Below are 27,539 nucleotides of genomic sequence, written 5' to 3'. Positions count from 1 at the left end.
GGGAGGCCGAGGTCAGGGTGGGTCCACCTGCTTCCCAGGAAGCCCAGTGGGCCTAGAGCTTCTGCGGACACCAGGGTCCCAACTGCACCATGGACGATGACGACAGCGGAAGCGCCACCAGCTGGGAGCACTTCCTGTGTGCCAGGCTAGGGTTTTACATGTGGCCCTACGACCACTGTCTTGGGCAGATGCTTTAGCTCTGCAAGGGCAAGGTTTTTGTCTGTTTTGTTCCCTATTGGGTTTCAAGAGCCAAGAACTATGCCTGGTGCTCACTAGTTGAATATCTGTTGAATGAATGAATGAGGAAACTGGGGTAAAGTTCTCAACAAGTCAGCATGTTGCTCAGGAGAGCTGCTCTCAGCTAGGGAGAGGTTTCCAGTTCTCTAGGGTTGGGGGCTCTGTGGGATAGGAAAGAAAGGCAGCGGGGGGAAGGGGGAAAGGTCTTCCTTAGGGGAGTGGGGGCAGACAGGCTCTGTGGGGTCCATGTCACTGTGGGCACTTCTACACCCCAGGAGAAAACAAAACAAAACATGTTCTTAATCTTAATTCATTTCTGTGGGTGTGAACCCATTATAAATACGACCTTTTCAAGACATTATTTTTAATTATATGAGGCTGGGCCTTAAACCTATCTCCGGAGGCTTTATGAAGAGAAACCTTCCTGGAGGAGCAGAAGCAGGAAGTCCATGGTACCCAGAAGAGAAAGGGGGAGACATACCATGTGATGGGAAAGCCAAGGAACCCAAGGATTTCTGGCCAGCCAAAAAGCTACCCACCCTAGATGGAAGCAAGCCTTCTAGCCTCAGGAGGCAACAGTCAATAATTTCCCAGCATTTAAGCCAATCCACTGTGTGATATTTGTCAGTGCAGCTGGGAAACTAAGGTAGTCGCCTATCTCTGAGCTGTAGGGACCAGTCCTGCTTTCCAAGGACAGCCTGGTCTGGCCTGTAGGTCCTTCCTGCTCATACCCATCTATCTCTGAGGAGGCATGGGTGGCCCACTCCACGCATCCTCTCCCTTCTCCAACTACCTATTCCATACTAGTCAGAGAAAATAACCCCAGGCCCTCTGCCACCCATTTCCTTGGAATCAACAAGCACTGTCCATGGAAGGGAAGGTCTGAGGGGCCCACATGTTAGCCCCCTGCCCCCGACTGAAACCCTGAATCTTATCCTTGGGGTCAGCTGGGCCATCCAAGGGCTGTGTGCTTGGGCTGCATTGCTTCAGCAATGCATGCATGTGGTCAGTTCTGTATCCGGGACTTAAACTTATCTGGCTGTCTCCTGGAACTGGTTCCCCCAATTCTGACTTTGGTTTGCATGGGAACTTGAGTCCATTATTTTTGTATATTTGTTTATTTGATAGAGGGCCTTCCCCCATAGTGCATGGGGTTAGAATGCACTGAGAATCAGGAGGGAGTCCGTCTCAAGTCCCAGTCCTGCCATAAATCCTGTGTGTGACCAGGGGCAAGTGCCTCAACTGCCTGGGCCCCTGGGAGGTGGTGGTGCTCTCCAGGGTGCGTCCCAGGTTTGAGCCTCTGTGGTCTCTGACCACAATGGGACATGGGTGTTGCAATGCTGGAAGCTGCTAGAAAGACTGGGGCCCAGAGTGGAGAAGCCCAGTCCAGACTCTCCTGCAGTATCATGAGCTGGGCTCACCAGCCCCGACTTGTTCTCCACTACCATCTGTGCAGTTTCCCAAGCAGAAACCAGCTGGGGAATGTCTTAGCCCCCTCCCTCCATGCCAACTTACCACCAAGTCCTGCTGATTCTGCCCCGACTTCCAACCCCCAAATAATGTCTCATGTCTGTCTCTTCTGCTCCAGCCCCAAGATCAGGTTTTCCCCGCAACGTGGATGAATGAGATGTTCTCCCTGTTCCTGAGCCCCTGTGACCTTCTGAAAACACCTCCCCTTTTGGAAGGTAACCATGGCTCCCCACTGCCTGCAGGTTTTCTCTTCTAGAAAATTCCTTAACTCTCTAGGGAACAGTACTTTCCAGTTCCTATAATTATCATAATATTCAGGGCCCAAGAAGCACTGTCGCTAAGAATGGATGAGGAAGGAGAGGAAGGGAGATTGACTTAGATCTTTAGGAGTTTTACTTTGGAGTAAGTCAAGTTATTTTAATGAACTGATCTTAACACTGATGCGTGTCAAACACTGGGTATGTGGATGGTTTGTAGATGTTACCAATATAGATAGTTATAAATAGCAAAGGCAGCCTCATTCCCACCAAATAATTTCTGTTATAATTCTGACAAAATTTTAAAATGCCACTTACACTTATTTACACATTTAGGTTCAGAAAAGGAACACATACGGAAGAAGGTTCTGTATCCATTTGATTGTGCTGAGCAAAACACTAGGGCCTTCCCTGGCATTCGAGACCCTTTTCCAGCTGTGCCAGCCTCCCTTGCTAAGGTGGGCGAGATCTCTGGATCACACAGTGCCAGGTTCAAGTCTGCCAGTTCCTGGCTGGGTGGCCTTGGGCTTACCCCCTGAGCCACATGCCTCCCCCGGGGTTGGTGGGAAAACAGTGCACGTATAGAGCGTAGACCGTGTGCTCAGGCAGCCTCAGGTGTGCTTCTCACTTCCTGCTTCCCCTTGGCCTCGCCTGTTTGCTCCATCACTGCTGTTGTACCCTTACACTTCTGGGCCTTTTTGTGTGGTGTGGCCTCTCCTGCTGGGCCTCCTCTTCTTAGTCCCTGGGAGGTACCTACCCATCCCTTCAAATCCCAGCTGGGATGTCGCCTTGTCGAAGGAGTATTCCTTGAGCTCTCCACTCTGTCAGGGTGAATCCCTCGCTCCTTGTGTGCCTCTGTGCTGGCACATGCTCCTCTTATGGCGTTTGCTGTGTGTCCTCCCCTAGCTGGGGAACTCCTTGAGGGCGGGACCGTGCCTTAGTCATTGCTGAATCCCAAGCATCTGGCATGACCTTGGTACAAAAGGACTATTGGATGAATGAATGAATGAATGGGTTGATGGATGACTACTGGAGGTGTCAACCTAATTCGACTGTACACCAATTTGCTGAAGAATAGCCGCTCTGGCTGGTAAGGGACTCGCACCCATGGCTCTGGTCTGCATGTGGAATTTAGACAGGGATGTGAAAGCGAGGGAAGGAGGCGGTGGACTGTGAAGAATTCTGGGTGATGCCTGGCTGGTTGGACAGGACTGGTTCAGATCCCGGCCAGCTGTGTGAGTCAGGACAAGTCACAACGCTTCTCCGAGCTTCACTTTCCTCACCTGTGAAATGGGGCCAGGAGCACAATATGATGTATTTATTATGATATTTATTATGATAGCAGGTGTGCAAAGTGCCCAGCACACATGGTGTGTGCCCCAGAAGATGGCATCTATTCTCATAGCCTAGGTCACTTCTGGCTTCCCTCACCATGCTCCTGACCTGTGCTGTCCAATACAGAGCCACCTGAAATGCAGCTTGTGCCACCCAGGAGCTAGATTTTAAATTTAATTTTCATTAGTTTTAACTTAAATTTAAGTAGCCACAGTGGCAACTATACTGGACAATGCAGTTCTAATGTCTGTGCTACAAAAGGTGTGGTCTGGGGACCAGCAGCATCAGGGTCATCTGGGAGCCTGCCTGAAATGCAGTCTCCCCTGCCCCAGACTGCCTGAACCGGCACCTGCAGCTTAACAGGATTCCCAGGTGATTCCTGCACACCTTGAAGTGCAAGAAGCACTGATGCCGGGCGGGCGGGCGGGGATTGGCAAGCTAGGCCTGTGGGTGAATGGCTCTCTGCCTGATTTCTAAGGAGCTAAGAATGGTTTCTACATTTTTATAGAGTTGTAAAAACAAACAAACAACAACAAAAAATACGGCCATATGTGGTCCCCAAAGCCTATATACTTACTGTCTAGCTCCTTACAGAAAATGTCTTGTGACCCCTGTCTTAGGGCACTGCTCTTAGAGATCAGGGAGGAGGCTGTCCTCCTCCCTGTTCCTGAGGTCATCGCTTCTGTCCCCTTCCCAGGCCGGCTTGCTCTGGACTGAGCTGTCCACCATTTCTAATCGTCAGCAACTCTGTCTGCCTTTTCTCATTTATTCTTCATAGAAGCCCTGCAAGGAGGGGTGACAGGATGAATTACCATGCCCATCTGCTGGGGACTGAAGAGTTGACTGGGATGTAGGACTTTCAGTGCTAAAACTGGAAAAGTCCTGGGCAATCTGGGATGAGTTTGTCACTTAGGTCAGCTCCATTTCACAGATAAGGAAACTGGGGCTCCAGAGGTGAAATAATTTGCTCAAAGCCGGATATAACGAATGGCAGGGCCAGGGTGGAGACACATGTCCGCTGGGCCTGAGAGGTCACATTTGTACCCCTAAGCCATGCTGCTTCTTGAACCACAGATCCCAAATTCTCTTTCATTTTGTATTTTCAGCTTTCTCAAGCAGAGAAACTAATAAAAAGCACAAATGCCTCCCACGATGATCAACACTGGATGCTAAACCCATCAGGGGAAAGAGGCTGGGGAATAGGACAGTCGCCTGGTCTGTGGCCCCCACAGATTACTCTTTAATTACAAAAGAAAAATATGTGCCGCTACAATGGAGAGCCAGATGGACTATGAGCCCCCACCCATACCTCATCAGCCAAGTGGTACCCAGTGACATGGGACAGGCTGGCATTATGTCCTCCCAATGCAAGGCAGTGGGAGGGACACATGACTGGCGTCCTTGCTGGAAATGTTTTGCCCTGAATCTAGCTAGGAGGAAACGGATGAATCCAGGACTGGCACACTCTGCAGGACAACTGGCTTGGGCTCTCCCAAGGGTTCATGTCACACAGGGCAAGGGAGGAGAGGGGGCTATTCTGGGTGGGGCGGTGAGGCACATGGGTGTGGGGAGAGAAAAGGTGTTACTGCCTGATACAGGATGTGAGCCTAGAGGGGACCCCTGGCTGGGGGGGAAATGCATCTATAAATGATCCCTTTGGGCAACTGGCAAAAGTTGAATGTCACTGTACTTTGGATTAATATTACTGAGTTAATGTTAATTTCTTTTGCAGGTGGTGATTGTGAGAGATGAATGCTGAGATATTTAGGCGTGGAGGCCATGGTACCTGCAGTCCGCTTTGGATGGCCGGACAAGAAGGAAAGGGGTGCATGTATGTGCATGGGTATGTGTGGAGACGCAGTGGGTGTGGCAAGGTGTTTACTGGGGAAATCTAACTGAGGGGGATGCGGTTCATTGCACTGTTCATTCAATTTTTCTATGGGTTTGAAAATGAAACATAAAGACATGTATGGGATAAAACTAAATAGCCTACACTGAAGGAAGGTAAACCATTTGTCCGTTTATAGCCTAGACCAATTCAGTGCACCCTACTGAATTACAGCTGCTTTCCCCATCATCTCTCTCAAGTCTTGAAGCAGCATTGGACTCAGGAGAGGGGACAGACTTAGGGTTAGAGAGACCTGGTTCAAATCCTAGCTCTGGCCCTCACTCGCTCTGGGCTGTTCTGTCTCTCCTCATTCTGTTGAGCATCCAGGGAGCAAAGGCGTGAGAGGGCATGGCCCACAGAAGGGGGCTAATGGATGCTTGCTGTCTGGGGAATCTGGCTCAGTACAAGGCCTAAGCTGTGTCTCTCTAAATCAATGGTTCTCAAAGTCCCTGGACCAGCAGCATCAGCATCACCTGGGAACCTGAGAGAATGGCAAATTCTTGGCCCTGAGCCCAGATGTACTGAATCAGAGACTGTCTAGGGATGGGGCCCAGAAATCCATGGTTTATGAGTCCTCCAGGTGACCATGAATGAACCACTCAGATGAACCCTTGGTTCATCACCACTGTGGCTGCTGGAGGTCACAGCTTGCCCACCAGGCCTTGAGCTACTTGTGGAGGGCTCCTCCCTGCACAGCAGCTGGAACAGAGACTTGCCTGGTGGCCTCTAGTAGTCTAGTAGGAGTAGATAGTCCTTGGGCTCTCAGGAGTCCCTCTGGGGCTCAGAACCACTGGCTATGCTGTGTGACCTTGGGGAGCTACCTGCCTCTCTCTGGGCTTCAGTTCCTCCCTGAAACTCAAGAGTGAGCGGTCATTCCCACCCTAGCTGGTTTCCAGGATTCATGATGAGCTCAAATTAGCAAACGGATTTGCAAAGAGCTTTAGTAACATAAATTACACATTTATAAATGTATCTGTACGGTTTGGTGGTATTGGCCTGAACCCCCTATTCTGCTCCCTCCCATGTTTAAGTAGGTAGGTTCTTGGGCAACTAAAACGCTTCTGGAGGCCAAGAACAGGAGTTCCTGGTTGGTGCTTCATTTAACCAAGGAACTGCAGTCATTTTAAATCTATATCCTCATTCCCTTTTTCCTCCTTTTCCTTTTTCTTCTTCCTCCTTTCTCTAGGACAGAGAGCCTAGGATCTCATAAAATAATTGAAAACCAAGCTTATTAGCCTCCGGTTCTCAGTAGAACAGATGGGTTTAATAAGATTTTGCTGTTTTCATACTGTGCACATGCAATTTTAATTTTTCTCCTTTGCTGTTTATGAAAAGTACCAAAAAACATGTGCTATGCAAATATGCCCAATAATACTAATTATACTTTCTAGCCCATATTAGACACTGACTGAGGGCTGCATGTTTCCTACCTAATCTCATTTGATCTTTCCAGACCTCTATGAACTCATTTTATAGTGGGGGCACTGAGATTCACAGAGATGTTGTTTGCCCAAAACCACACATTTTAACTCGGATTGCCTGACACCAAAGTTTTGTCCTTTCTCTTTGTTTCTTTTAAACATCATCTTACTTTTAAAAATTAGTCTCTTTCACCCCTTCTTCCAATCCATTTCCACTCCTTAGGGGTGACCACTATTATTAGTTTGTTGCAATTCTTCTAGACCTTTCTGTGCCTTTACAGACATACACAGATACATTTATGCACATGAAGGAAACGTATGGTACAAAACTTGCTCTGAATCAACAAGGGATGATGTATACAGACTTAGGAGAAAAGCCTTTGGTTTCCCAAGAGTCTTGAATTCTGGTGTTGCAGATCAGCTTTTACGCATCTGTTTTCCTGACTATCCTTCCTGCTGAACTCTGGGTTTCATGAGGGCTGGCCCTGGTCTTGTTCCCCATTGTAGCCCCAGGACAGTGCCCGGCATGAGGTTGGTGCCCACTAAAAGCTCGTACCAATAGTGGATAATAATAAAACAGTAGTAGAACCTGTCATTCACAGAGCAGGCATACCATTTAATCAGGGTACCATTTAACCATCATCACTGCCCCGGGGGAGGGGCTTCACTTCCATTGTTCCCCTTTAACTGATGAAGGAACAGGCCAGCATATATAGCTGTGAGAGTCCCACTTGCGTGCTCCTGAACACTGTCTCCCAGCCTCTGCTGCATCCAGGGGCTGAAGGGATGGGTCCCCTTCTCTGACCAACTCTCCTAAGGGCTTGGTGGAAGCTTGCATCATCTTCCCTTCCCCAAAGTCTGAGTCGTGGCCTGGGCTGAAACCCCTGCAAGTCCTTGTTCTCAAACTCCAAACAAGGATGGCTTCCTTCCCAGGCCCTGTGCCTCTTGCCTGGAGGGTCTGTCACACTGCCTGGGTCCTGGCTTTCCCACCCCCTGCCAGCGTCCTGTTCTAGCACCTGCCCCTGTCCTGAAGCAATGCCCCAAAATTCAGCCTAGTGGCCCTTTGCTTCCAATCCCTTTCTTCCACTGCCTAATAGCTAATAAATGAGCTTCCCAGTCAGCATTTAAGGACCTCCCATTGGGGGACAATCTTTTTTTTTCAGACTTAAGTCCCACTTGCCCCATCCCTCTTCTCCAGCTCCAGTCATGCTGAGTCATGTAGCTGGTCCCAGGCCTGGCACAGGGAGTCCCTTCCTGGATCTTTATCCCACTGACAAGTGGTCCTATGGGATGGACGTGCCCCAGTTAGAGTATGCCTGGACCTGGCTCCTAATAAGTGCCCCACAGGTGTCCAGGATTCTCCAGGACAGGGGTCAGGCCGCAAGCATCTGTGTCCCCAGCACAGGGCCTGGGCACACAGGGAGCTCAGTAAGTGTGGCCACCCCCCTACTGGTGTGAGATGTGACAGACCTGCAGTAGCCATTTATGATCCTTCCAGACACCACCTTCCGGAAAGGCTCCCAGTGCTTGGCCTCTCCTTCCACGGGAGCACCCAGCAGGACCACATCCTCGATGATTCCTTGGCAATCTAGGGGGAGACCCCAGGAAAAGATGTCAGTGTCCCCGGCCACAGAAGGTCCTGGGGAGGCACTCTTTGTCAGCAGCGGCGGAGATGTCACACACACACACACACACATACACCACGTGCACATGCGTATATTCACACAAGCACGTGTACACACACACACACACATGCATAGTAACTAGGGCTTCCACTTGCTAGTTCCAGGCCCTGGGGCAAGCCCCGCACGTGCCTGGTCTAGTCCTGCAAAGCATCATTATCCCTGTTTTAGAAGCTCACATGGCTGGTAAGCGATACTGTCTGGGTTTGAACCCAGGTCTCTTTCCACCATCCATGAGGCTTGCAACTGTTCATGGAGTTGGGTAGGATGTCTTTAGGAGCGTCTGAGGGCCCTGGTGGGAAGTGGGGAGTGTCATGGAGTTGGCGGTGAATGTGTCCTAAAGCAGGGGGTACACTGATCTGCTGCACTGATGTAAAACTGTGAAATATTTTAGGCCAGTGCTGCTTAAAGTGTGGTCCAGGAACCAGTGCTGGTCCATAGACTGTTCACCAAGTATGGAAATAGAGGATGCACTTATTTGATCTCATTGCAGACTGGAAACAAACAGCTCACAGAGGGGCATGGAGACCATGCTTGGGGAAGCTCTAGACCAATGGAAGGGGCACCCCTCCCCCATCACTCTATCACCTGACTCTGCTGTATTTTTCCTCTTGTTTCACATCACTTGGTTCTTGTCTGTCTTCTCCTCTAAAATTGAGGTGCAGTGAGGGCGGATGCCTAATTCATAGCTGTACAGTCAGAATGTAGAACAGCACCTGGCACACAGTTGATGCTCAATATTTAAACGAATGAATGAATGGGTGAGTGAATACACTGTTGTCCCTCAGGAAAGCCAGTGTATGGGCTTTGGAGTCTCAAAGCCCTGGGTTCAAATCTCTGCTTCAGCCAAGTCATTTAACTTCTCTGAGCCTGAAAGAGGATAATGACATCAGCCTTGCGGGGTCTTTACACGGATGTGGGAAAACCCAGCACGGTGAGTGCACAGAAGTTAGTGTGCCCCCTTGCTGCTCCATGCCCTGCCTCCCTGCACAGAGATCTCTCTTACAGTTCTGGGTTCCCCTGCATCTCAGGGTGCCATGTGCGCTGTGTCATCCCTGGGTAAATGCCTTGGAGGGACAGCTCTGGCTTCCTCTAGGCTCTGCTTTCTAACTAGAGTGACTCCACTTCTACCTGTTTTCCCTTTGGGCTTCCAGGTCAGTTTGTCTGAATAAAGAACTCCAGGCTAACAAGAGTCTAAGAACCCCCGTATCAAGCTCTCTGAGTTCTCTTCCAGCTCTGACGTTAAAAGATTCTGTGGCCACGAATTCTGATTTCACCCTCTTTTGTACCCAGGGAGATAATATTCTGGCAAAAGGATCTGAAGCTTCAGTAAGATGATAGTTTGTACTGAATTGCAAGGATGGACCCAGACCTTCCTCGACCCTCACCCCATGTAAAGGTTATCTCAGGTGCTTATGTGCTGAAAGGGCCCTTAGTGACCAACCAGATTTTATTCCCACCTCTTCCTTTGGCAGATGAGGAAACTGAGGCTTGTCTGAGATCTCATGGCCAGTGAGACTCAAAGCTGGACTGGAACCCAGAGCTGCCAGGTCCCTGGGCCCCAGGGACCATTCATTCTGTCTGCTGTTTGCAGTAAGAACATCAAGCATGGAGAAGGCAAGTGGGTGGCAGGGGGAATTCTCCTTAGGGAAGCATGGTCACTAATGCTTCTTGGGGCTAACCACCGAGCAGAACGGCCTTCCTGGGAGCCGGTAAGCTCTCCAGGGAGTCCCTTCTTGGCTATCACTGGGAACTTGGGGTTCGAACGGACTGGCCCTCAGCAATGGGAGCAGAGGCTGGAGGGCAGGGACCCTTGCGGCGGCAGTGAGCTAAGGGCACTCCTGACTGGGTGGCCTCGAGCAAGCGTGAGGATCCTGGAAGTGGCTGCCGAACAGAAGGCCAAAAACGTTTTTGCCTGTGACCTTGAATGGAGACCAGCAGTTGAAGTTCATAAAAAAGTCCAATGTGCAGCCAAATCAAGGCAGTGGAAAAGCAAATTTACTCCTCTCCGAAGCATGGCTGATAGCTTTGCCTCACTGGACCCCTTCCCTTGCGTCCTCTGCCAGCACTCAGATGCACTCCTTGCGAGCGGGGATTTACTCTGCACGGTGCCAGATCAGCAGCCGAGCTAGGCGGTGGGCTTTTGGTAATGCACGGTTGTTTAGCTGAGGGGAGTCGGCAAGAATCATTGCAGCCCCAAGCAGTGGAGACCCTGGTGGGGGGTCAGAGTCCACCACCTGTTCTCGGGAAGGGGAAGGCCCAGGAGGAGAAGCCTGTGGTGGGGGAGAGAAGAGCAGGCCGCTGGATTTAAGGCAAGCGTAGGAGTTGCTGGAAAGGAGAGGGTCAGGCAGAAGACGTAAAATTCTCACTGATATCCTAGGTTTTTGTCAAGCAGGCTCCTTCCTTGGGTACAGACAACAACTCCCTTGGATCATAATACGGATTCAGTGAGCAGCCCCCACTTTTCTCAGGCCCTTTCAAGGCCAACCAAAGAAAGTGGAATGTAATATTTAAATAGCCTAACCACGGTTTTGAAAATTTCATTTAAAATTTTTAGCATGGTCAAGATAAATATATAAAACCTAACCTAACCACCTTTTCGTTGTAGGGACAGTAAGTGTTCACCAAAACATGTTTGGATTTATTCCTGCTGCATCATCAGCTTTTCTTCTTGTGAATTTTAAGGTCTTAAGAGAGTTCTATAGTTTATAACTGTTCAAACATTTTATGTACCAGAGGGGAGGGATCCAATTTGCATTTAATTGCCTTCAAGTTCAAGAGCCACAGATGCACACGGCATTTACACTTGTATTTCTCATTTTTAATACAGTTCTCTGTACATTATTAACATCCTATTTTAACTTTTAAAGCTGGAGCCCTTCATTTTGTTATAACTTTAGCATTAGGAAACTGTAAAACTCCAGAAGTTTAAGAAATTGCCTTATCCGTCTTGTCCTTACTCCTCCACTCTTAGTTCTTCTTGTCATTCACTTGTGCAGTAAAAACATTTTTCTTCCCAACACCTCTTATTTCTGTTCTTCACACAGGAGCCAAAGTGATCCGTTTAAAATGTAAGCTGTAGGCTGGAGATATCTCACTGGGTGATGGAAATATTCTAAAATTGGGTCTTGGATGACGGTTGCACAACGCTGTAAATTTACTCAAAATCATTGAATTGCATTCTTAAAATGGGGCTATTTCATGGTATATAAAGTACACTCCAGGAAAGTTGGACCATGTCATTCCTGTTCTTACAACCCTCCTGTAGGACCCGTCTCTCTCAGAGTCAAAGTCATTGTAAGGACCTACAAAGCATTTCCACGGCCTTTCTACTCTTCCCTCAACTCACTCTGCTCCAGCCACATTGGCCTTGCTGTTCCAGAATGTTCCAGAACATTCCAGGCCTTTGCCCTGGTTGTTCCTTCCTCCTGGATGTTCTTTCCCCACACATCCACATGCTTTGCTCCCTCACCTCCTTTACCTCTTTGCTCAGCTGTCACCCTAAGAACACCTACCTGACTGAAAACACAGCCCTGAGCCCCTACTAGTGTCCTGCCCCTCCTCTGCTTTACTTTTCCCCGTAGCATTTATTGTTGTCTGACTTACTTATTATAGTACATACTTTACTTTAAAAAATCTAGTTTATTGTTTCTCTCCACTAGAATGTAAGCTCCACAAGTGCTGAGGTTGTCTTTTTTTTGATCCCTATTGAATCTCCAGGGCCTAGAGCAGTGCTCGGCACAAATGAGGCACGAATGGAAAGAAAGAAAGGAAACAATGAGATTCAGCAGTATGAACCTTTCATGCTGAGAATAAATGCAAGGAATTTTTGTTTTCTTTCTTTTTTCTTTTGCTTCCTGGTACAATGTCTTCCCACCCACTGTATCTGGGATCTCTGAAGGCTGGAAAAAAGCATATGAAGAGTGCTAACTCTGCTGAAAGTAAATGGAATGGTATTTAATCACTTTTCTCAGCTCTTCAATTGCTTGTTTTCAGAGGTTCTGCTCTAGGTAGGGGACTGATGTTTCTGTGAATGACGGCAGCCTGCCAATGGGCAGAAATAATGAATGGGCATCTGAAACTGGCATGACCTCTATCTCCTCCCCCAGCCTCAGACAAGGGCTCATGGTCACCTTCCCAAGAGGTACCATCACTGGCTCTCTTTATAGAATACCTTAGGTCAAGCCTACATAAAGAGAGGGATCAGGGTCCCCAGACCCTTCAGCTGATTTGGGGTGTAGCATGCCATTCTTCGGGGGGCACAGATCCAGGGCAACTGTAAGGGCCCTTAGAAACTGCACAGTACTGACCTGTTGGCCAAAAAAAAATGCCTCGTATGTCTTGTGCGTGCAGGTGTCACAGTTTTGAGACCATATGCAGATGCTGTTGTGACTCATAGAATATATTTGTATAAACAATTCCTGGATTCAGAGTAGCTTTTGGTCATTATCTACTATCTCAAAGGACATGGAGAGTCTGACTACTACCATGTGTGGGTCTATGAAAATGTCTGCCATTAGAAAGGTTCCATGGACTCAAAAGTGTTGGGTCCAGTGGAAGTGGTCTGATCTTTGGCACAAGATAAGCCTGTGTTCAAGTACTGCTTTGTCATTGTGTGAATTGAGATCACTTAATAACTCCAAGCCTCATCTTTCCCATCCACAAAATGGAGATCATATGGCGATACCCAGGGCTGGGATGAGGTTATAGTACAGGGCAGTGTCTGCTCCTTATTCCCACACAAACCATCCACATGCAGCCACGGTGGGGCAGTATGTATGAAGATGGCTTGGCCGTTTATAGCTCCCATATCTGCTTCTCATCAGTCACGAATTGCAGGCAGCAGTGACTGTCCAGGAGCTCAGCAGTGGTGGGAAAATGACTGGCAGCCTGTAGTAGTGAAGAGCAGCGATGGTCCCTTCCAGGACAGAGCAGCCTCTGGGGGAGGAGTAGCTGAACAGCTTGAACAAGTAGCCACGCGTTTCCTCATTTTACGTTTATCAACCAGAGATTAGATAAGTACAGTTTATATCTTGTCACCTGCTCTAATCATGCTTTCATAAATTCATCCTGGATTCCTGAGATGGTGCTTTCACCACATGGCACTCCTGGAAGTCCAGAGATTGTCTTAGGTTTTTTTAAAGCCAAGAGCTCAGAAGGGGCAGCCTCTTCACAATCGCAAACTTCAGTTTACATTATAGTCTTGGTCTTGAAAACTGTGCATAAATTGAATTTTTGCAAACTAAACATTTAAAATGCACCAAATCAAGATAGTTCATTGCCAGCTTGCCTTTTATATACAGTGGGCTTTCTTAAAGTGAGGCAAATGCATGCAGAGCTTTTGAGGTATTTTGAAATGGCCTCCTCTTAGACTTACACAGAAATCTCATCAAATGGATGGGAAGGCAACATCACACACTCCCACATGCCTATCATGTTGCCAATAATGAGATTCTCCCAGGCTGTAAACACCAAAGGATCTCAAATTTGAAAAGCAAAAGAGAAGCATTTTCTCCTTCCTGGCAGGGGAGTCAGGTGTGCTGTGAGTGATAAGGTGGGAAAGCAAGGAGGAAATGATCTCCTGACTGTGGGCCCCGACAGCAGACCTGGGGGGAAAGAATATGAACTGCATTGTGACACAAACAAAATCCATTCCAAAGACACACACGTGATAAACACATGGAGGCAGAAAAGAAGAAGGAGGGAGACAGAGAAAGGAGGCACTCACAGTACCTCCCCCCTCCAAACTGGAATGAGGTTCAAACCAGGAAGAACTGCTTAAACAAGGATACTCAAACATATTGCTGGGATTCAGGATGGATTCTTTAGGGAACAACTAAGCCTTCAAAATAAGCTCCCTCTTCATTCTCTCTCCCCTTTGATTCTCATTTCTTTTAGGTGGCCATGCAAAGCGATAAGGCTGTTAATAGTCTCTGGGGACCAGGCTGTTAATAGCCTCTGGGGACCCTGAAAATTAATCTGCACTGCCTGGCCTCGTCTCATACCCACCTGAGAGACTAAAGCCCGGTTTGTCCAAGAGCAAACCAACTGGTGGATGCAATTCTGTGGAAGGGAAATAAATCACATCAAATGTGATGTCTGCAATCACAGAGATGAAAGAGCCAGCTGTCTGGTTGACAAGTCTCTTTTGTATTCCAGCTGATATCTAGTGACAGCCCGGAAGTAATTCTTAGCCAAGTGGGAGTTTAGGGGCTCAAAGGTCAGGATGTTTAAACAGATCTGTGGGAGCTCATTGATGAACTCTTTTGTCTTGGTTATACCTTTCAAATATCCTGAGTAGTAATGCTGGCCTAACTACATAGGGGCTGGAAATAAAAGCGAAGAGAGAAATCTTGCTGTGATTTTTTTTTTTTTTTGCTTAATAATGTTTTGGAATTCTACTTACTTTTTTTTTCTTAATTTTTATTGAGAAATCTTCACACACATACATTCCATACATCGTGTTCAATCAATGGTTCACAATATCATCACATAGCTATTATTCATCACCATGATAATTTTTTTTAGTTCTTTATTTTATTTTAACATTTGTTCCCCCTAGTACTTATTTAAAATTTGTTAATCCATATGTTTTACTCATCTGTCCATAAGGTAGATAAAAGAAGCATCAGACACAGGTTTTCTCAATCACACAGTCATGCTGCGAAAGCTATATCATTATACAATCATCTTCAAGAAACATGGCTACTGGAACACGGCTCTACATTTTCAGCAGTTCCCTTCAGCCTCTCTGTTACACCTTAACTAAAAAGGTGATATCTATTTAATGCGTAAGAATAACCTCCAGGATAACCTCTCGACTCTGTTTGGAATCTCTCAACCATTGATGCTTTATTTTGTCTCATTTCTCTCTTCCCCCTTTTGGTCAAGAAGGTTTTCTTAATCCATTTGATGCAGAGTCCCAGCTCATTCTAGGATTTCTGTCCCATGTTGCCAGCAAGGTCCACACCCCTGGGAGTCATGTCCCAAGTAGAGAGGGGGAGGGCAGTGAGTTTGCTTGTCATGTCGGCCGAGAGAGAGATGCCACATCTGAGCAACAAAAGAGGTTCTCACGGGGGTGACTCTTAGGCCTGATTTTAAGTAGGCTTAGCCTACCCTTTGTGGGGTTAAGTTTCATATGAACAAACCCCAAGATTGGGGGCCCAGCCTATTGCTTTGGTTGTCCCTACTGCTTGTGAGAATATTAAGAATTCTTCACTTGGGGAAGTTGAATTTTCCCCCTTTCTCACTATTTCCCCAAGGGGACTTTGCAAATACTTTTTTATTCACTGTTCAAATCCCTCTGGGACTTATCGGGGCATCATTCTGGACAAACCTACAAAATCTGATGCCCTACTCAAGGTTCCTTGTACTTATGGTGTTCAATTAAGCTGTCCACGTAAGTTATATTAGGAAATACACTAGTCAAAATATAACTTTTGTACCAAATAAACATGTTTTGCTTTAATCTCACACATAAGCTGAAGTTTTAAAATATGAATTACCATCTATTTTCAACACCCTGCAGTATTGACATTCCTTTGTTCTTCCTCATGCAAAACATTTTAAAATCTGTACATTTAGTCACTATTAATATACACTCTAGGCATTCCTAGATTATAGCATCTCAGTCTTTATCATCTACCTTTCCTTCTGATTTCATTTTTGCCCCCAGGTCTCTTCCCTCTATCATTCTCACATTCAGCTTCATTCAGTGTACTAACATTATGGTATTATAGTTAGGTAGTATTGTGCTATCCATTTCTGAATTTTTACAATCAGTCCTGTTGCACAATCTGTATCCCTTCAGTTCCAATTATCCAATATCTACCCTATTTCTATCTCCTGATGACCTCTGTTCTTTTTTTTTTTTTTTTTTTTTTTTTTTTTTTTTTTTTTTAAGGGAAACATCTTTAAACATTTTCTTGTTTTATTGTATTCTGTTTCTCCGTTTTTGTTACATGGGCTGGGGCCGGGAATCGAACCGAGGTCCTCCGGCATAGCAGGCAAGCACTCTGCCCGCTGAGCCACCGCGGCCCGCCCCATGACCTCTGTTCTTAACTGAAATTATCCAAGTTCATTCATTCATGTTAGTTCATATCAGTGGGACCATCAGTATTTGACCTTTTGTTTCTGGCTAATCTCACTCAGCATAATGTCCTTAAGGTCCAGCCATGTTGTTACATACTTCATAACTTTATTTGGTCTTACAGCTGCATCGTATTCCATCATATGTATGTACCACAGCTTGTTTAGCCACTCATCTGTTGATGGACATTTGGGCTGTTTCCATCTCTTGGCAATTGCAAATAATGCTACTATAAACATTGGTGTGCAAATGTCCATTTGTGTCATTGCCCTCATGTCCTCTGAGTAGATACCTAGCAATGGTATTGCCGGGTCATATGCCAATTCTATACTTAGCTTCCTGAGGACCCGCCAAACTGCCTTCCACAGCAGTTGCACCATTTGACATTCCCACCAACAGTGGATAAGTGTGCCGCTTTTTCCACATCCTCTCCAGCACTTGTCATTTTCTGTTTTGTTGATAATGGCCATTCTGGTGGGTTTGAGATGATATCTCACTGTGGTTCTGATTTGCATTTCCCTAATAGACAGGGAAGTTGAGCATCTTTTCATGTGCCTTTTGGCCATTTGTATTTCCTCTTCTGAGAAATGTCTGTTCAAGTCTTTTGCCCATTTTGCAATTGGGTTGTCTGTCTTTTTGTTGTGGAATTGAACAATCTTTTTATATAATCTGGGTACTAGACCTTTACTTGATGTATCGTTTCCAAATATTGCTCCCATTGTATAGGCTGTCTTTTTACTTTCTTGACGAAGTTCTTTGATGCACAAAAGTGTTTAATTTTGAGGAGTTCCTATTTCTTTCTTTCTTCAGTGCTTGTGCTTTGGGTGTAAGGTCTAGGAAACCGCCTCCTATTATAAGATTTATAAGATATCTCCTTAGATTTTCTTCTAACAGTTTTATGGTCTTAGGTATAATGTTTAGGTCTTTGATCCATTTTGAGTTAATTTTTGTATAGGATGTGAGATATGGATCCTCTTTCATTCTTTTGCATGTGGTCATCCAGTTCTCTAGACACTTAAAGAGACCGTTCTGTCCCAGGTGAGTTGGCTTGATTGCTTTATCAAAGATCAGTTGTCCATAGATGATAGGGTCTATATCAGAACACTCTATTCATTTCCATTGGTCAGTATATCTATCTTTATGTCAGTACCATGCTGTTTTGACCACTGTAGCTTCATAATACGCCTTATAGTCAGGTAGCATGAGACCTCAACTTCATTTTTCTTTCTCAGGATACTTTTAGCTATTTGGGGCACCCTGCCCCTCCAGATAAATTTGGTTATTGGTTTTTCAATTTCTGAAAAGTAAGTTTTTGGGATCTGAATTGATCTACATTGAGTCTGTAAATCAATTTAGGTAGAACTGACTTCTTAACTATATTTAGTCTTCCAATCCATGAGCACGGTAAGCCCTTCCATTTATTTAGGTCTACTGTGATTTCTTTTAACAATTTCTTATAGTTTTCTCTGTATAGGTCTTTTGTCTCCTTAGTTAAATTTATTCCTACATATTTTATTCTTTTGGTTGCAATTGTAAATGGAATTTTTTTCATGATTTCCCCCTCAGATTGTTCATTACTAGTGTATAGAAACACTACAGATTTTTGAGTGTTGATCTTGTAACCTGCCACTTTGCTGTACTCATTTATTAGTTCTAGTAATTTTGCTGTGGGTTTTTCAGGGTTTTTGACATATAGTATTATATCATCAGCAAACAATAAGGGTTTTACTTCTTCCTTTCCAATTTTGATCCCTTGTATTTCTTTTTCTTGTCTAATTGCTCTGGCTAGAACTTCCAACACTATGTTGAATAACAATGGCGATAGTGGACATCCTTGTCTTGTTCCTGATCTTAGAGGGAATGTTTTCAGCTTTTCCCCATTGAGGATGATGTTAGCTGTGGGCTTTTCATATATTCCCTTTATCATGTTGAGGAAGTTCTCTTCTATTCCTATCTTTTGAAGTGTTTTCAACAGGAAAGGATGTTGAATTTTGTCAAATGCCTTTTCTGCATCAATCGAGATGATCATGTGGTTTTTCTGCTTTGACTTGTTGATATGGTGTATTACATCAATTGATTTTCTTATGTTGAACCATCCTTGCATACCTGGGATGAATCCTACCTGGTCATGGTGTATAATTCTTTTAATATGCTGTTGGATTCAATTTGCAAGAATTTTGTTGAGGATTTTTTGCACCTATATTCATTAGAGAGATTGGTCTGTAGTTTTTTTTTTGTAATATCTTTGTCTGGCTTTGGTATGAGGGTGATGTTGGCTTCGTAGAATGAGTTAGGTAGCTTTCCCTCCTCTTCAATTTTTCTGAAGAGTTTGAGCAGGACTGGTGGTAATTCTCTCTTGAATGTTTGGTAGAATTCACATGTGAAGCCATCTGGTCCTGGACTTTTCTTTTGGGGGAGCTTCTTAATGATTGATTCAATTTCTTTACTTGTGATTGATTTGTTGAGGTCATCTATTTCTTCTCGAGTCAATGTTGATTGTTCATGCCTCTCTAGGAAGTTGTTCATTTCGTCTACATTGTTGAATTTATTAGCATAACGTTGTTCATAGTATCTTTTCATTGCTTCCTTTATTTCTGTGGGGTCAGTGGTTATGACTCCTCTTCCATTTCTGATTTTATTCATTTGCATCCTCTCTCTTCTTTTTTTTGTCAACCTCACTAAGGGTCCATCAATCTTACTGATTTTCTCATAGAACCAACTTCTGGTTTTGTTGATTTTCTTGATTATTTTCATGTTCTCAATTTCATTTATTTCTGCTCTAATCTTTATTATTTCATTTCTTTTGCTTGCTTTGGGGCTAGTTTGCTGTTCTTTCTCTAGTTCTTCCAAGTGGACAGTTAATTCCTTGATTTTTGCTCTTTCTTCTTTTTTGATATAGGCATTTAGGGCAATAAATTTTCCTCTTAGCACTGCCTTTACTGCATCCCATAAATTTTGATATGTTGTGCTTTCATTTTCATTTGCCTTGAGATATTCACTGATTTCTCTTGTAATTTCTTCCTTGAACCACTGATTGTTTAAGAGTGTGTTGTTGAGCCTCCATATATTTGTGAATTTTCTGGCACTCTCCCTATTATTGATTTCCAACTTCATTCCTTTATGATCTGAGAAAGTGTTTTGTATGATTTCGATCTTTTTAAATTTATTGAAACTTGCTTTGTGACCCAGCATATGGTCTATTCTTGAGAATGATCTATAAGCACTTGAGAAAAAGGTATATCCAGCTGTTGTGGGGTATAATGTTCTATAAATGTCTGTTAAGTCTAGCTCATTTATTGCATTATTCAAATTATGTTTCTTTATTGATCCTCTGTCAAGATGATCTGTCCATTGATGAGAGTAGGGAATTGAAGTCTCCAACTATTATGGTAGATGTGTCTATTTCTCTTCTCAGTGTTTGCCTCATGCATTTTGGAGCATTCTGGCTTGGTGCATAAATATTTATGATTGTTATGTCTTCTTGTTGAATTGTTCCTTTTATTAATACATGGTGTCCTTTTTTGTCTCTTTTAACTGTTTTATATTTGAAGTCTAAGTTGTTGGATATTAGTATAGCTACTCTTGCTCTTTTCTGATCATTATTTGCATGCAATATCTTTTCCCAACCTTTCACTTTCAACCTATGTTTATCCTTGGGTCTAAGATGAGTTTCCTGTAGACAGCATACAGATGGGTCCTGTTTTTAATCCATTCTGCCAGTCTATGTCTTTTGATTGGAGGGTTTAATCCATTAACATTTAGTGTTATTACTGTATGGGCAGTACTTTCTTCTACTATTTTTCCTTTTGGATTTTATATGTCATATCTAATTTTCCTTCTTTACTTTTACTAATAGTTATCATTTCTACACTCTTCTCCACACCTCTCCCTCCTGTCTTTTCGTATCTGTGTCTTGTGCCTCCTTTAGTATTTCTTGCAGAGCTGGTCTCTTGGTCACAAATTCGCTCAGTGATTTTTTGTCTGAAAATGTTTTAATTTCTCCCTCATTTTTGAAGGACAATTTTGCTGGATATAGAATTCTTGGTTGGCAGTTTTTCCCTTTTAGTAATTTAAATATTTCACCCTACTGTCGTCTCACCTCCAAGGTTTCTGCTGAGAAATCTACACATGGTCTTATTGGGTTTCCCTTGTACATGATGGATGCTTTTCTCTTGCTGCTTTCAAGAGTCTCTCTTTCTCTTTGACATCTTACATTCTGATTAGTAAGTGTCTTCGAGTATGTCTATTTGGATCTATTCTATTCTGTTTGGGATATGCTGCACTTCTTGGATCTGTAATTTTAAGTCTTTCATAAGAGTTGGGAAATTTTCAGTGATAATTTCTTCCATTAGTTTTTCTCCTCCTTTTCCCTTTTCTTCTTCTGGGACACCCACAACATGTATATTCGTGTGCTTCATGTTGTCATTCAATTCCCTGAGTCCTGACCATATTTTTCCATTCTTTTCCCTATATGTTCTTTTGCTTGTCGGATTTCAGATGTCCGGTCCTCCAGTTCACTAATCCTATCTTCTGCCTCTTGAAATCTGACATTGTAGGTTTCCATTGTTCTTTTTTTAATCTCTTCTACTGCACCTTTCATTTCCATAAGTTCTGTGTTTTGTTTTTTCAGACTTTCGATTTCTTCTTTTTGTTCATCCCTTGCCTTCTTTATATCCTCCCTCAATGCACTGATTTGATTTTTTATGAGGTTTTCCATGTCTGTTTGAACATTCTGAATTAATTGTTTCAACTTCTGTATCTCATTTGAATTGTTGGTTGTTCCTTTGGGCCATATCTTCAATTTTTCTAGATGATTTATTTTTTGCTGGCGTCTAGACATTTAATTACCTTAATTTGTTTATTCTGGAAATTGTTTTCACTTCTTTTACCTAGGATTTTCTTGCTGGATATCTTTGTTGTCTATATGTTCTCTGACATTCAGTTCAGCATATTCTGGACCTCTAGCTTAGGTTTTGTTTAACAGATTAGATTTTTTCAGTTCTTGTTTTCTTGTTTCTTGCCCTGCCTGTATGATCCCTTTTTCCCTGCTTAGGAAGGTTTACTTAGGTATTATAGACCCCAGTCAGATTTTCCCAGACCAAACTGGAATCCTGCCAGGACAAAAGAGTCACCTGCATCAGTTTTCCCTGAGGTGAGACCTAGCAGATTGAAAGGCTTGCCTATGACGCCTCTGAGCTGTTTTTTTTCTATTCTGCCAGTATGTGGTGTTTGTCTGCCTGCAGGTCCCTCTAGTAAAAGGTGATGTAGTACCTTTAACTTTGGCCGACTCTCCCTGCTGGGGGCATGGTTGATGCAGAGGAGAGGTTTTAATCGCTCCACTTTTCCAGACCCTGGAGTCTGAATTCCTTCAGAGAGGGAATCCACCTGAGCTGCCCACCCCCAACCCCTGTCCTGGGGAAGGCACAGGCTCCAGACAAACACTCAAACAAGATTAATTCTGCCTATGCCTGGGGCAGTGGAGCCCGAGAAGCCTTGCAGCTGTATCCAAAGAGCAGTCAAGCCACAGAAACACAGCCACAAAAGAGAAAAAGAAAAATCCTTTTCAGAGCAGGACCCCCCCACCCCACCCCATTTCTTGGGTTTGCCAATTAAGAGCTTAAGTTGGTATGTTGCTCTGTGTATCTCCAGGTCTTATGTGCCCTTCCTTTCCTTCAGGGCCCAGACCTATTCAGATCCCCCCAAAAAACCTCTGTTTTTTTGTTTTTTTTTTTTCCTTTTTCCATCAGCCCTGCACTCTCTGGACCAGGGCAAAACCCAATGACCTCCGCTTTTACTCAAGGTTCATTCAGCTGAGCTGGGGGCCTATTTTTAGTTGTCAGAATTTGTGAATTAATTTCACAATTGGAGTATGGTTTTGCTCAGCCCCTGCTGCTGGTAAAGTCCCTTTCCTTTCCCCTCTGGGAAGCAGCCTGTGGGGAAGGGGTGCCAGCTGCAGTGGCTTGTGGGACTCACAGTTCTGGGGGGGGGTTCACAGCTGGTCCAGCTGGTCCGGACTGGGGTACACTGTGTGTCCGGTCACTGACGTGGCCTCAGCAGTTGTTCTGTACTGTTCCTGGCTATTTACTAGCTGCTCTGGAGGATGAACTAAATCCCATACCTTGCTAAGCCACCATCTTGGCACCTCACCATGATCATTTTTTAGAACATCTGAATCACTCCAGAAAAAGAGAAAAGGAAAAGCTCATACACACCACACATCTTATGCCTCCCTCTCATTGACAACTAGTTTTTCCATCTACCCATTTTTTTTTACCCTTTGTCCCCCCATTATTTATTTTTTATCCATATTTTTTTACTCATCTGTCCATACCCTGGAGAAAAGGAGCATCAGACACAAGGTTTTCATATCACACAGACATAATGTAAAAGTTATATCTTTATACAATCGTCTTCAAGAATCAAGGTAACCGGGACACAGCTCAACAGTTTCAGGTATTTCCTTCCAACCACTCCAGTACACCATAAACTAAAAAGGGATATCTATACAATGCATAAGAATAACCTCCAGAATGACCTCTCAACTCTGTCTGAAATCTCTCAGCCACTGAAAATTTATGTTGTCTCATTTCTCTCTTCCCCTTTATGGTCAAGAAGGTTTTCTCAATCCCTTGATGCCAGGTCCCGTCTCAGGCAGGGAGTTCTGTCCTATGTTGCCAGGGAGATTTACACACCTGGAATCCACTTCCTTTTTAAAGGCAGTTATTTTATCATCTTATTTGATAATCAGCTATTTGTTATCATCTGCAGTGACTATAAGTTTTTGAAAGTGGTGAGGGTACACAAGTAATTGATATAGAGCTTGTTAGGTAAATCTTTACCCTCATTTTTTTTTTCTGGACAACTATACCCAGATTCGGGATGGGATATTCTTTACTCCTTTGGCCCAGATAGCTTTGTTGAGTCTGATATTGATGCATACAACTGGAGTTCCAATCTCCTTTGTGGAGAATTTTTGGATCTTTCTGACTGCCTGAGGGGTGTGTTTCTTGAAGCTCACCGCACGGCTGTACTTGTGAATGCTGAAGGTGTACTCCTGGCCACCACCTTGCTGATGGCCAAAAGACCCTTCTCTGTGGGAGCCATTCTGCTGGAGCAAGGATGGAAAGGAAGAGTGTGAAAGATTATTGGAATTCTACTTCTTAATTCTCTTCTTTTGCTCACTCCTCTTCTCGTCTTTATCATCCTTATCATCAATACAGCTTATTTTAAGATAGGCTCTGTTCTAAGTGCTTTATACTTATTTCGTTTACTCCTCATAATATTCCTAGGACAGAAACATGGCTACTCCTATTTTATGATGGGGAAGCCCCGCCTTTGAGACACCAAGGAATTTGCTCAGTATCTTACAGTAAGTGGCAGAATGGAATTTGGTTATTCCTTCATTTTCTCTCCTACTCCTCTGCCCCACCTCCCTTTGCAATCAAATACAATCTTGAAGTAAATTACATGTTTTTTTTTGACAACTGTGACATCTTCCAAAATTGTATATTAAAAACAGAATACACACACCTGCAGAGATTAACATTTTCAATTTGGTTGATCCACGAGTCACACTGGCAGGCTGAGATGTGCTACAAGATTAATACCCAATGTGTGAACCAGGCCAAGTGTACTTGACCTTTTTCTTTGGTAATCTAGACACATATGCTGAACCAGAGGTAGGAAAACTGATATTGCTAAGAAAAAGAAAAGGAGCCTCCATGCATGCTTTCTATTTTTTGGAGAGTTATGGCAATTGGCCCACACCCTGATATATGAACTCAATTTTCCCATCACAAAGGTAAACACATGTAGTCAACATGGCCCAGAAATATAGCTGCTGGCTATGAACCAGTATCGAACAAGCAATTTCATTCATATATGTGCATACAGATAAATAACACATCATAAATGTTCTATCCATTAGCTATTGCTTAATGTAACAAACTACCCCCAAACTCAGTGGATTAAAGTAACAACCACTTATTATTTTCTCATGAGTGTACAAATTGGCTGGGCTGACTTGCTAAGATTAGCCAGGCATGACTGATCTTGGCTGGGCTCACTCATCTGACTAGAGCCAGCTGGTAAGTAGGTTGAGGGCTGGCTGGTCAAGGATGGCTTTGGCTGGGACTACTCAGCTTTGCTCCAAGTAGTCTCATCCTCCAGTTCTTATGGCAGTGACACAGTTCAGAGACAGAGAAAGAATGTGTGTGTGTGTGTGTGTGTGAAAGAGAGAGAGACAGACTGAGAGAGAATCCATGTGCAAGGTCTCCTGAGGTCTATGCTTGAAATGGGCATGATGTCATTTCCTCTACTTTCTGTTGGCCAATGCAAGTCACAAGGCCAGTCCAGATTGAAGAGGGAGGGGAAACAGATTTCACCTCTTGATAGGAGGAGCTTGAAGGTCACATTGTAAAAGGTCTGGATATAGGGAGGGTTGAAGAATTGGGGTTAATTTTTGCAATCAGTCTACACAGATGTACATAACATATTTGAAACACTACAAAGAACTGATGACTCCTATGTTACATGAGCAAGGGGTTAAAAATCCCTACTGATGCTAGTGCTTGATTAATATCTCTTTGAATTCTCATGTAGTGGGAAGGGGGAGATCTGAAGAGAGGGGTTGAATAGGAATGGTGCTAGGGTGCAGGGTGGCCTAGTCAGACTGTCGGAAAGTGACTGAGCTAAGGCAGGATCCATCTAAAGAACTAGAAGAGTGAGCACAGGCAGAATCCTTTAGGCAAGATCAAGTGCTGGTGTGACTGACACCAGATCCAGAGGGCCAGAGGCTATGTAGAATTCACAGCTGCCAAACAGAGTTTACCTATGATACAGGCAGCTACTGTTTACCCCATGGTCCTGGATGCCAGCAACTGTGCTAGATACTCTCTCTATATGACCACAGTTAATGTTCATTGCTTTCTGAAGATAAACTTGCTCAGTCTTTGGCAATATCTTTATTTTGTCCTCAATCTTGAATTGTTTAATTGGGCACAGAATTCTAGGTAGACAGTTTTCTCTCTCTCTTTGGACTTCAATTGTCATTTTGAGAAGTCTCTTATCAGTCTATTTGAAATTTTTTTTTTTTATTCTTTTAAGATCTCTTTATCTTTGGCATTCTGCGATTTCACTATGTTGCATTTAGATGTAAAATATTTATCCTGCTCCTTGAATCTCAGGCATCAATTCTGCAAAATTCTTAGCCAATAAATTTTAACTGTCTCCTACTCTTCTTTTGGAATTTGTATTAGGGAAATGTTGAACCTTAATTTCTCTTTTCTATTTTCCATCTCTTGATCTCTATGATGCACAGTGGGTAAATTTTTCAAATCAATCTTCCAGTTCATTATTTCTCCCTTTAGCTTTGTCTAATCTGCTGTTTAACTCATCCATTAAGGTTTTAATTTCATAGATTCTTTTTTTTCATTCTTTGAAATTTTATTTGATATATTTTCAAATCTACTTATTCTTTTTTTTTCAGTGTCTGAAATGAGTTCCATTTATTTTCATTGTTTTAACTTACGTCTTTAATAAACACTTAATTTGGAGGGCTCTGTCAGATTGTTCTATTGAAGACTGAGGGCTAATCCTGATGTTTGCTGTTTCTATTCACTTTCCCTCATCACAGTTAATTTTTTCATGTGTTTTATAAGCCTGGATTATATACTCATCTTTTAAGCTATCATACATGGGCTGAGGGTCTATTTCTCAAGAGTAGTTTGGTGTCAGTTTTTTGACTTGGGAATTCCAGGACCATTTGGGTGGTATAAATTTGAATCCTGAAAGTTAATGGTTATGAATTCACAGAGACTATTTCCTCCCTCCAGTCAGGGCATATATTTATTGCTCCTGTTTTTTGTCCTCTCCTTGTTCCTGACCTCTGGTGATTTTCTTTATTTCTTAGAAGCTAAGGTAAGCATTTTAAGGGATATTTGCTATATTTTATCTAGAATTTCTGGAGTATCTATAGTGGGAGAATTTTCAAGCTAATTAGTCCATACTATTGCCACTCCAGATGTTGCTAATATATATTTAATGTTTCTCCATTGCTTATTAATCTCTCTCTTTTAAGGAAAGGAACAAGCTTCAGGCTCAGAGCCTTTGACTGGTGACAGCATCAAGCTAGATGTCAATAACATTGCTTTATTTATTTATTAATACTAACTGATTTCTACCGATGCCAGATTGCATGCAATTGGGCTGAAAATACCTTGGAGAGTTCCACAAAAGTAAGACAAAGGGCAACAAAACCTGCCAAAGGATATGGAGAACAAGTTCTTTAAAGATATTGAGAAACAGGAAGAAAATAGCTCATAACTACAAGCCTTTTAAAATGAAATGTGTTTGTCTCAAGCTTACTGAATATCTGCAATTATGCCTCCTTGCCCTTCACCAAAAGACAAAACAAAACAAAAAATGTGGCTTTAAATGTCTGCTTTTGAGAGAAGCTTAGTTCCTGAGGATAGATGCTTGAGGTTTCACCACCATCAAGTGGACCCATGGGGAATCGCAGCTTTAGACAGCCTCCCAGCCTAAAAAAAGATGCAGAGCTAAGGGAAGTCTCTTTCTCATCTGACAATAATAGATGGAGAAAGATTGTTGAGCTTTATTTCATTATTACTCACTTAGTTAAAAGGAGATGTCATTTTGGGTTCCAGCCAATCAATCAGCTGGCACCACCAAAGGACTAGGCTGGACTAAATTCACACTCCATTTCAGCCTAGGTGAAGATGGGAATTTATAGAAAGGGCACTTTGAAACCTTCTTATCCAACACAATAATGATTCTCAGATGCCAAAACCTCCAGCCCCTGAGATTTTCCTGTCTTAACAAAGCAGTGTATTTATGTGCAGAAGATGTGAGTGCTGAAGAAGAGTTAACAGCGATGGGGATGGGGGATGACAAGTGCTGTTCAAATGTTGTTCTACTTCTGGCAAGGACAAGAATTTATGAGGTGATGCCTACTTGTCCAAAGACTCCAGAGACCACATTATTTCTTAGAAGAGGAACAAATTGCCGGAAACAGGCATTGTTTCCAAGTACTCTCTAGTTTTTGAAGAAGTTGAGAAATAGAGCCATTCTTTTCTAACAAGAGAGCTGGTCAGAGCATTTTGAGGCTTTCCCTTTCCCTTACCCCCTTTTGCTTTGTTGATA

General features: G+C 43.7%; 1 protein-coding gene across 10 annotated transcripts in view; it reads right to left on the bottom strand.

The window, feature by feature from the left end:
* Positions 1-27,539, bottom strand: part of TMCO4 (transmembrane and coiled-coil domains 4) — a 134,501-nt gene that overhangs the window by 8,066 nt on the left and 98,896 nt on the right. For 9 of the 10 annotated variants that reach the window (XM_077151044.1, XM_077151042.1, XM_077151047.1 and 6 more), the window contains one exon: positions 8,079-8,196. In XM_077151044.1, coding sequence (XP_077007159.1) covers positions 8,079-8,196 — 118 coding nt within the window. Of the gene's footprint in view, positions 1-2,721; positions 2,937-8,078; positions 8,197-27,539 lie in introns of all 10 variants that reach the window. The other variant, XR_013171219.1, reaches the window with a different exon arrangement.

Source organism: Tamandua tetradactyla, chromosome 2 (assembly GCF_023851605.1).
Source record: "Tamandua tetradactyla isolate mTamTet1 chromosome 2, mTamTet1.pri, whole genome shotgun sequence".
NCBI classification, from domain to species: domain Eukaryota; kingdom Metazoa; phylum Chordata; class Mammalia; order Pilosa; family Myrmecophagidae; genus Tamandua; species Tamandua tetradactyla.
This window is presented reverse-complemented; position numbering and strand designations above follow the sequence as displayed.